The sequence below is a fragment of the Drosophila guanche genome, unplaced genomic scaffold (assembly GCF_900245975.1).
Source record: "Drosophila guanche unplaced genomic scaffold, DGUA_6, whole genome shotgun sequence".
In the NCBI taxonomy this organism is placed as follows: Eukaryota; Metazoa; Arthropoda; class Insecta; order Diptera; family Drosophilidae; genus Drosophila; species Drosophila guanche.
The window spans coordinates 4,315,613-4,327,184 of NW_022995745.1; the positions used below are offsets into that span (position 1 = coordinate 4,315,613).

An 11,572-nucleotide genomic window follows, 5' to 3' on the forward strand; every position below is an offset into this window, starting at 1 on the left:
CGCCAGTTGCTGCTTTGTGGCGGGGCGGCAAATGGCCCCAAGCTTCAGTCTGGAGATTTATGGCAGCGCTCAATGACATCTTGGCAACAATTCCAGCATTGACAAATGCTTCACCCTGTGAAAGGATCACCCTTTAGAAGGAAGTGTCTGAAAGATTTCAATCAAGGCTTTCAAACTTTGTTTCATATCCCAAGAGGTCAAGATCGTACATAAATCTGTAGATTTATGTCGGGTACATCCATGGGAATGCCACTGAATGAGTCTCATTTGCGAGCTGGCATATTATCATTGTTATTATTATTATTCTGAGAGGAGTTGATGATGAGTTGGGGGGCGGCTCGTAATGCTCGCTGTGTTTATGGTTAATACCAGAGTACGGGTGTTTTGCGGGTGTAAAGGGTGTACAATATTATAATGAGTATCGCTTTATAATAGGCACTTTTTTTGTTGCTGCTGTTGGTCTGTGGGTACGTGGGAAAAGCGCCAAGCCAGCCCATCTATTGTATTGTTTTGTAGTGTCACATTGAACAGAACACAACAGAACAACAGAGAGGAAGGCAGAGGAGAGAGATCATCCAGCGCCAGCAGAGCGCAACAGAGGCGTTCGTTTATCGTTATGCAAGCGGCGAATCCATCGGATTCATCAGAGGATGGTTGGTCCACACGGGGTACATACGTACAGCTGGGGGTCTGCTGTATTGCTGGACAGTGGCCCCGCAGGTCGTTGGCTTTGGGGCTGCCGCACAAAACAGTTGCAAGATCAAATAATACAACAACAGATCTTAGATTTCTATTATGGCATCTCCCTCATCTTTATCTTCCTTCCTTTCATTTTTTCTATTCCTATTCCCATCTCTCTCCGTCGCTTTCTGCTGCTTCAACGACACGTTTGTGCATGTCTATGGGAGCCAGCAGGGAACGGTGGGTAACGCGGGCGAGCATGGGTCGAGCAAGGGTACGCGGCGAATTGAAGACGAGGCGGCGTAATTGACGTTAGTGATGAGGAGTGGAGATCAAAATGGACCACGATGATTGCGGCGATAATTGCGACACACACACAGAGAGAAGAACACGCACTGGAGAATGATAAATGGGAGAGAAGGAGAGACACATGGAGCAATGGAACGAGTGAGAAACGTGTGGTGGGTGAGGTACGCGGTACGCAAAAGAATCACAAGCTGACAAATAAAAGCAATGCAAAAATAAGAAACCAAAACTTTTGGTCGAAGTCCCCGAAGTCGAAATACTCTTGAGGATGGACGATTTGGCTAGAATATCAAGCCAATACGGAAGATGCGATTGGGGACAGACCTGGGCTAAAGAAATAGGGATGGACATTGGCGAATGTCGCATAACCGAAAGGATACACATATTTTCGAGCGATACGGATGCCACTGGCACAATTATAAATTCTCTTTCTGATAGAGGATTCGGAGGATGAAACCATCCCAAGTGAAGCTATTCGATGGCTCATTGACAAAGTTATACTTAGTACACTCCATTGTGTCTGTCTGTCTGTCTGTCAGTTCTGTAGCTTTGCTGCCTCATAAGGTGAATGGGGGCTGGTGGGAGGAGGCTCTTTTGTTTGCCTTTTGTTTTGGTGATTCATTCAGAACAATTCGAATGATGATTGCAAATGAAACAAAAGCAGCAACAGAACCCCACTTTAAGTACTATCCATTACGTGGAGAGCAGATCAAAGCGAGCTCCAGCGAGTTGGGGCAGAGGCTACAGACAGAGGGAGGGGTTCATTGGCCTCAGAGTCAAATTAAATGAACAAACAACAGCAACAACTACATACTAAAAAAAAGTGAAATTGCGCAGGCATCTCTCTCTCTCTCTCTCTCTCTCTGTCCGGAACAACGGGCATGTTCACGTTTCAACAATTTCCAATTTTCATCGGATATTCGCGGTTTCTCACTGAACATCATTGCGGTGGAAGATCTCACCCCATTTATTGAGGATAAGCCTGGAAAATTAGATCCTTTTATTGCTGTCTTTCGTACACAAAAGATTTCATATTGCTTTGTATTTTGATAGATTGATTCTCAGATACGGGAAATTACTAGGGCGAGTCCATCCAGAAATTAGAAATTTGCGCCTGGATTTGAGTTCGTGTATCGAAATTTGTAACATTTTTATTGAATTTGAATTGGGGTTTGAGTTGAGACGAGGAAATATATTTAACTCGTGACAAGAGAAGTTCTCTTAGCACTCAGAACTATTTTAAAATGACATCGAAAGAGCAAGCTTGAAGCTTACGAATCAGAGCCGGTGGCAACACATCAACTGTTGATTCGTTGGTCCCCTGGGACCCCACATATTGCCCATTTCCCTGATGACTGGAACTTATTTCCCGTTAGAAGTCGTCGTCATCAGAGCAGCGATCATCATCTGCATGCGACTCCGTTTTTGGGCGGAGGGAAGAGGAGTGGACCAATGGGGTAAGACTGGAAGGGAAGCCAAAGCAGTTTTCACACGACAAAACTGGGGGAGACAACTGGAACTACTGATGTTAGACTAGCTAGCCCTGCCCCAGCCCCAGCCCCAGTCCCAGCCCACCTCTTCTGGGCTCTCTTTTGCCGCTTGTTATTCGTGTCAACATGTGTTGCATATTATGTAAATTATTTGCTGGGCAAAAAAGAGGAGCCCATGCCCAGGCCCCGGCCTCATTGCCTCTCTCTCTCTCTCTCTCTCTGTCTGTCTGTCTGTCTGTCTGTTGTATCTCTAAGTAGCGCCCCAACGGGGCACAACATTGTCTGTCTGTCTGCTGGCCATAATGTTGAAATACATAAAGCAATTTTAACTGTTTTAATGGTTTTTTTTTCCAGAGGAGGCCTCATACTGGTACTGAAGCATTTTGCTGCTTTTCTTTTTCCTTTTTTTTTTTGTTTGTTTCATGGCAGAACTGTGTGAACTTGTTGTTGCTTTTGCTTTTGCTTTTGTTTATGCGATTATTTTCCTCCTCAATTTTTGCTAAATTTATCCCAGAAAGCGCTGAGAGAGGGAGCGGGCCGAGGCGGGGCGGGGCTGGGCTGGGTCGTCGTCGAGAGCTAGGGAAACTTTTTGGTTGTGTTTTTGGCGTCGTATTTTTGGAAATGATTTCAAACGCATCTCAAGGTGCGAAATAAACAAATTCTCTCGAGCATCGCGTGTAAACAAATCAAGCAAATCCAATCGAGAATCCAAAATGCGGAACCAACACAAATACTCGTATAAACAAATTGATTTTGGGTGTACTATTTTAGAGACTGTTTGCACCCAGAATGGAAACATCAGCGAAATACGTTTGGAGTTTTCCTTTGGGTTGCCAAACTTCTCAATGGATCTTCGGAGTACATAGGGAAAGGGTTTCCCCTGCACGAAATGCACTCCATGGCAAGACTTTTATATCTTTTGTGTTAACAAATTCCTGGCTTAAAGTTATGGCGCAAGAAGCCTTCTTCTTCTGAGTTTCTCTGTCTGATGATGAAACCTTGAAGTGTTCTGGTCTAGCATGGATCCATCAGCGACTGGTATCATCGCCAATCATCTGGAGACCACAGACAGCGAGATTAGGGTCTGCTCCACTCCACTCTGCTCCGTTCCACGACACTCAAGTGATGTCTGTGTGTTGTACAATCGACTTAATTTGATGTTTAGCTGGAGCAATAGCCGCCATCACCACACCATATCATCATCAATTGCCACCATATCCCATATCCCATATCCCATATAGATCGCGGGTGGGGCGTGTCCCAGGCCACAGAAACGACAACAAAAAATATGATGATGATGATGATGATTGTTAAGCTACAATATACAAGATACTTATAAGTAGTATATACTTATATGACGATGACGACATCGCGTACGAATTGGTGTGGCAAGCAGGCTGCCAGACAAGTGGCAGATACAGATACGCAAATGCTCCGGCGCTCTGGCTGTTGACTGACTGACAGATGGATTTATGACATATGAATTACTAGCCGAGTGGCGCTGCTAATTGTTGCCGCTGTAGTCGTTCGTGCCCCTCAAATTATTCAATTTTCCAGCATCCAACGAAAAGCGACGACTTCAAAGTAACGGAAATGCAAAGCCAACGCCAAAAGCAAACAGAAACAAAAAAAGATTCAAATCCGTTTTCAATCATTTATTGCTCTTTCCGCATGGGAGACAAAAATCCCTACCAGACACTGAGACACCAAGGAATCCACAGTCTAGGTTTTAAGTATCTATCGGCAATATTACTGCAATAATAAAAGGAATTATACTTGAATTATCCCTTCAGCTGGCAATAAAGTTTCATTAAGAAGTGAAATTATTGTGGGATTCTTTCGGCATATTTTTGATATTTTCAATGAATATTTATCATGAAAAAATATACTCTAGAATCGTAATATTTCGTGAGGATCTTAGATAGAGAAAAAAAAGAGCCAGTTGTCTGCTGTGGTAAAGCGAGAGACAGCTAAAAATCTTCTCTGTGGCTTGAGGGTGGGTCATTGCAGGGCATTGGCGACGTCACTGCAGCCGAAGCTCCCTCGATCTCGTCGTCCGTGGCAGTGCATTTGAGTTTGGTTTTAGCCATTTGCGCATATAATTAACGACAGCAGCAGCAGCGACAGCGGGTGGAACAATAAAGTGAGGCTTTAAAGTGGGGAAGAGAGAAACAATTGCATTGTCTGGCAATTTCACTCGACAGGCAACAATGAGAGGCAGATGAGAGATGGATCTTTTTGAGGGCTGGGCTCGGCAACAAAAAATCTCTATTCGAATGTGACATGTGCCGGCAGCAACAGCAGCAGCAGCAGCAACAGCAGCAGCACTCCCGTGGCACTTAATGCGAAGGCATTGTTTCGCTTCGTTTCCATGAACTCTATGAAAACAAAAAACAGAAACAGAAACAGACGCACACAAAAACCACACGAAAATATGGGCAAAAACAAAAAAAGTGGACAAAAAAATGAACATAAAAACGAGAGAAAAACTTGAAAAACAACGCACACAGAAAGGGAAATGGCAAATTTTGTTTGTAAAATAGTTAAGATCGACAAAAGATCGGATCGGTTTGGATCCCACGTAAAAGTGAGAAATGCTGCTACGGCTTTGGAGTAGGGTTCAAAGACATTTATTTTGTGAGTGGAAAAGTCTCTCGCTTCAATCGCTGAGGGCTTAGCCACCCCACACACTCATAGTGTTTCATTTGACCAACACTGGCAGCTGCCGTTGCCAATGCGCCGTTCAAATGTTCCATAGGTGAACGGGTACATGAAAAAGAGACCCCACTTGGGGTCTGTGTAAACTGTAGAGTATGCACACAAAAACCAAAGCTAAGGAGTTAAGCTACACCTCAAAGTCAATTGGAATTTCATTTCTAGAAGAGTTAGAAAGAGAAAAGAAAGAAACACGAGGCATGGGCAGAGACAAGAGCAGAGTGAACCGAGTGGATCGCAACATTGAATTCAAATGCAACTCGAATGCGTTTTAGCCTCAACTATTTTTAGATGCAATTTTCACCAACTATTTTTGTTGTTTGTAGTTGTTGCTGCATAATCCACACACAAACACAAGCACAAAGACAAGCACACACTCGCAAAAACGAAGACACACAGATACTCTCATATAAATAAAATGTGGGTCATGTGCATCAAATTATTTAATTGGTGTCAATTGGCACAGCAATGTTGGATCGTTTCTTTTCGCTCGTACGCTTCTACGCCTTTTTACGCTCATTTTACTTGGCTTTTCCTTTCTGCACTTTTTGCTTTTCTTTTCTTTTCTTCTCGTTTTGTTTCGTTTCGTTGCAATTTAAACAAAACGGAAATTGTTAATACTAAGTGTGTTGTTGGTTGTCATTACTGCTGTAATTGTGGTTGTAATTATTGTTATTATCAGCCAGCCATAAGACACAGCCTCAGGTGTAGCTGAAAGATATCTAAACATAAAAAATATCTAAAAGATAAAAACAAGGAGAGAAAAAAGTGTATTCCGCACGCGACATGCAACCCTTTTCATCGTTTCTCATGAATCAATCAATTCCATGCAATGTGCAATGACACTTGTCACCAAAAAAAAAAAACAAACAGGAAAAGCAGCCGCCTCTGGCCCCGCCTCTGGCCATCTTGTAGCCACGTCCATGTGCCCAATTTCATTCTCAGGCAGCAACTAATCCGGATACGATTATGGCCGTAAACGGTTTACAGTAACAGCAGACACAATTACAACAACAACAACAACACAACGTGACTTTCCGGTGTTTGCCCCTTGGCCCAGGGCAACACCCCTCCTTCTGGCCCGCCTTTCCAGCACCACTCTTTCGGACACACAAGCCCCCAAAAACGGTGTCAAGCGCTCATTTCCCTAATTTAGTTTACAATTTCTGTTGCTTTTATTTTCTATTATTTTCTTTGCTGTTTTTTTGTGTGCGTCTTTGCCTCCATCTCTCTTTCACTTTGCCTTTTTTGGAGGCTTTGTTTCACCCAAAAAAAAAAGCAGGAAATAATCAACGAAAAATTCAATCACGTGCAAATCGGAAGAGAGGCAAGAAAGGAAGTTCCTGTGATGAATCATTGGTCCTTGTGGTTGGGGCCAGGCTAAACTCCCAATAGAAACCATTGCTCACCGACCCTTTTTGCAGCGATTTTGGTTAAGCGAAAGATTTTGACTTCTGATCGCTGCATTGCATTTCTCTTTTATCTAGAATAGGGTAAAGGTATATATAGGGTCTACAGATGGATAGGAACATCTACAGCATGAATATATATGTATATTCAAGGCTGAAGTAACGATTTTCTTTTTTTGTTTGCGTTTTGCGCTCACAGAACGCGTCCAAAACGCGCCCTGCGCCCCTGCGTTTCGGGGCGTTTTAGACCGCGTGCAAAGAAATGTGGAAAATATGCCTTCCACATTCGCGTTCTTCGTTCGTCGTGCTTCCTGGTATACTGGTGTGCTTTTTGCTTTTTTGATTTTTGCACAAATTTATAGCCAGATGATGAGCCATGGCATGTCAGGCTGTGTCAGGGGGTGGGGTTTGGGGGGTGTGTGTGGGGGCCGAAAGGCACTTGCACTCGCGAATGCCTTTGTAGTTTTTGCGGGGCGACTTTTCTCGCTCTCTCCGATATTCGGTGCGTCTCTGGCGGCTGTTTGTGTTGCGCGCGCGATTTTCGTTTTGTATTTTTGTATTTGTTATTTGTTTTTGTTTGCATTTAATTTTAGAACATTTTTGAATTCGCATCACACGCAAATGACACACACACACAAACACACGCACACATGGCACATACATTTTTGTACGTAGTTCTGCCGGATGGAAACACTATTCATTACTCGCTGTTATTCACGAAATTATTCACATCCAAAAAAAAGTAAAGTCTATTGGCTATGAAAGGAGACGCCTCTCCGGGGGGAGGGAGAATCACTCAGCTGTGAAGCAGCAGTAGCAAGAAAAACACAACAATGCCCAGTGGGGAACACGTACCACCGTACCGGAGTGCCGTACGAACCGCCTGCGCCGGAAGCTTAAAGTCGAATGGCGACCCAGACGGCCCAGGCGGCGGTAGGCGAAGAAGGCGACAGACCAGACCCCCACAAACCCCAAAACGAACGCCAGAGAGCACGCCAATGAGACAAGACAGCAACAGCAACAGCAACAGAGAGCGGTTGGAGACACACACAGAGAGAGAGAGAGAGCGAAAAAGAGAGAACGAGTGGGAGACAACGGCGTGAAACGAAACGAAACGGAAACGAGGCGTAAAGCAAAAACATGCGCAACGGCGCGTAGCTGCAGCAAAAGGTCACTTCGGCGGCGTCAGCTGGTTTCTCATTCGACTGCTGCAAGCCAAGCCGCTCTCTCGTTCTTACTCTCTCAATGCATTTGTGCTCTGCTCTGCTCTGCTCTGCTCTCTCTGATGCTGCTGTTGCACGAGACGTTTTACACCGTCGGTAAATGAAGTCTAGATAATGTTATTTCAGAATACTCTAAAATATTTAATTATGTTTAAGATTCGGCTAAAACTATACGAGCATGAAAGTTGAATGAATATTTTGTACTAAGGTAGAAAGAAGATTGGGATTATCTTTCCTTAATATTATCAAGTCTGCTGAGAAGAGACAGATGTATGTACATACAATGTATGGAGTGGTGTGATATATAATGTATTAATAAATGCGAAATAAAAACCGATTTATACCTTTCGCCTTTTAATTATGCCAAACGATAATCCAAATAGAGCACCGACCTTCGTTTCTGTTAGTTATAAGTCATAAACTTTTTGTGTAAGCACTTTCTCCCTCCAAAATGCAAATGGCAAAAGTGCGCATTGATGGAAAAGGTATCGTGACAGAGCCAGGTTTAAGCACCATTGTCAGCTGCTTGATTTGGAAGCTTTTTTTCTCTCTGGGTCTCTCTCTTTCTCTTTGAACCAATGCCGTCGTTTCTCTCTCGACTGCAGCAAACAGTTAAGCAGCAGTGTCAGCTGCTTCGCTGTAAGAGCCGCGCTCTTTCGCTCTCTCTCTATACGTTCGGCCCATTGATGAAACGTTGGAACAAGTGAAACACAGCTAGAACTCAAACGGTGGAGAGGCGGAGGGAGAGAGAGAGAGAGAGAGAGTGAGCGACAGAGACAGACAGCACTGAAGGTTAGGTTATGGCGCAGAGAACGAACGATATTGCATTCGGCGTTGGTGTTGCCTGGATGGACAGCACAAATCGTACCCCCATCTTCCCTCCTTCACAAGAAGAAAACTCACTCATGCCAACCCCTGCACATCCCCGCAGCACGGACAACTATTGTGCCTAATGCTCCGGCATGCGTGACGACAGCGACCGATGCGATGCAAACAAATTTCCTGACTATAGCTTTTCCACCATACACCATGCACCATACGTGCACAAGCAGACAGACACATGCCTCGGATATGATCGAAAAGCATACGACGAGTATATTACGGACCCAAACAACAAAATAAATACGGCAACAGCAAAACAACGAAAAATAATAACATTTTTTCGTAGACCGAAACTATGGATACACTTTCGGAGATCTTAAGTGAATTTCAATTATTTTAAATGGTATACGGATATAGAATTCAGATTAAGATTGAACAATTGGAATCGTTTAAATAAATTCGTGTAAAAAGAAGCAAAGAATATTTAAGTTGAATCGAGATTTGTATCTGTATAAATATCAACATACCCCCACATTTGAGTTTTAAGTTATAGGGTATGGGCGGTAACTGCAATTACCGATGAGCACCACTCAATGGGGGGCTTAATGCATTGCTGCCTGCTGGCCAACTTGCCACCAAATGTTGCATAACTGTAGACCAGTACATGCACACACACACAGACAGACAGACAGACAGACAGACAAACAGAAACATAGAGACACTCACCTAGATCTGTGTAGAGGGTTGTATTGAGCACAATGTCATTGATGCCACTCATGCCGCCGGCACATGTGTCCGAGTCCTCGTTCTCCTCGGCCAAAGTGGGCGGTCCATCCCAGAGAGCTTTTGCCGGACGTCGGACACGATCCAGGCGCACACGTGGCGCATCCTCATAGCAGACGTCTCCCAGCTAAGCACAGTGTGAGAGAGAAAACAATTAGTGAATGATCGTTGAATGGAGTCTTACATGCTTCGATTATTTATTGATTTTTATATGATTTCTCGATCTAATCATTTTTCTACTGTATACCCACCTCCTTTTTGGGCGTAGCCGGGAATATCTACAAGTTAGTAGCATCCAGTAGGTTGGTTAGCGTGTGTGTGTGTGTGTGTTGGCGGGTAAGTTAGATAGAGATAGATACAAGAATGGATACAGATACAGATACAGATACATAATGGATTTACTCTCGTACGAATCAAAGTGATATCTTTACGGTTACTTTCAGCTGTGATTGGATGTGCTTTCATTTTAATTTGTGTGTTGTGTTTCTATTTCTAGAGTTAAGTTTCTGCCGCCTGCACTTACCGATATCTCCTCGCTGCAGTAGGCCGTAAAGCTTTGGTCATCCTGCTGCAGGACACAGTAGAGCGGGCCCCAGGGCAGAGTTTTGATTAGCCGCGTCAGCTCCCCTTCGGTTTCTGCAAAAAGAAAAAGTAAGTATTTGATTTATAATTTATAATAATAATGTTTTCCCTACAACTTGTAGTTTTTACTTCGAAAAGTTTTACATTTTCCAGCGCAGTTCATTTGATCGGCCCAAAAGTAGGCAACAATAAGGCACCGTCTACTCGATAACGCCCAAAAGCGCGCTAGTTTCGCTCTAAATCGAGGCGAGAGTTGTTCTTAAAAATATGTTGCATACATTTGGCACTGCCCAAACATTACACCACATCTTTAGGTATGGGCAATGCATTGCCATGAATCAAACAGCCTCGAAAAGTTAATACAATTTTCATTTTTAACCCATATTTTGTTGGATATTTGCGCTGCAAAATGTAATATTGGTGGCAAAAATATGCCAATAGACAGGCTTAGAATCTTGCACCACATTCAAAAGATTTCAGTTATCCGGGTTCAATGGATGCATGCTAAAAAAACACGTTCTTTGCTTAAATTAACTCAAAAAACGTCACGTAAGCATACAAATTAGTTTTTAAATTATCAAAAAAGACGCTCCCAAATGTTTGATAGATTGGGGCTGAGATAACCCGATAAATGTAGAGCCCCCCCAGATAGCGTGTCGTGTGAAAGATCTCTCACCTGCACAGCACCTCTATCACACTGACCTGCCGCACAATCACACGACAGGTGGTGGCAGGCAACGGCAATACGTCTCAGATCTTGGATCGTGGCGCTTGCATGTGGCTTATAAAACAGCGGGGGCACACATGCAACTGGAGCTAGAGCCAGATGCTATTTATGTATCTGTGGCTGCTGCAGATGCAGTGAATATTAACAAATAATAAACATTAAAATAAGCAGGAAGAGGCCGCAGGTTTTGATACTTTTGCAGTTGTAACCTTTCTCCGGGTTGTTCATTACATTCATTCAGACAGAACGCGCTTTAAACTTGAAAGAAATCACGAAAATGTATTCATTCGATTTCGCAATCCAATTCGTTCATTCACGACTCTGTCCCATAGCGATTTTTAAATCAATATAAATCATCAAAACATCAATATGAATATGTTTGAGATGCAATAATGACTTGGATTGATCATAATAACAATTCCTAAAATGTAATACTTATAATATCCATTAGAGCAATGGGAAAGATGTGCTCAATGTACACTGTGGAGGTGTGCAGATGTGCAAAATCATTCATAACTAACCTCTGAAAATAGTCTGGGCGATGGAAAAGGCAAAGCGAAACAATGGAAGAAAGAGGAATACGAATAAGAATGAGAACTTCATGTAGGCGGAAGAGTTACAATGAGAATGTGTAACCATGTTGAACCAACACTCTTCTCCTTCTCTCTCTCTCTCTCTCTCTCTCTCTCTCTTGTTCATCAGCCAGCTATTCGGCTGTGGTCGTGCTCTTAGCCTCTTCATCGAGAGCTTTCTCCTCTGCCACTTCTCTCCCACTCAATAAGAATGAATGAGATAACAATGTGCAAGAAGCAGCAACAACTAACTGTTTTAATT

General features: G+C 43.3%; 1 protein-coding gene across 2 annotated transcripts in view; it reads right to left on the minus strand.

Moving 5' to 3' along the window:
• Nucleotides 1-11,572, minus strand: part of LOC117580701 (ras GTPase-activating protein raskol) — a 44,638-nt gene that overhangs the window by 24,388 nt on the left and 8,678 nt on the right. Inside the window, exons 2-4 of one of the 2 annotated variants that reach the window (XM_034267349.1) lie at nt 9,953-10,065; nt 9,681-9,707; nt 9,373-9,556 (exon numbers count right to left, since the gene is read on the minus strand). In XM_034267349.1, coding sequence (XP_034123240.1) covers nt 9,373-9,556; nt 9,681-9,707; nt 9,953-10,065 — 324 coding nt within the window. The remainder of the gene's footprint in view (nt 1-9,372; nt 9,557-9,680; nt 9,708-9,952; nt 10,066-11,572) is intronic. The other variant, XM_034267350.1, reaches the window with a different exon arrangement.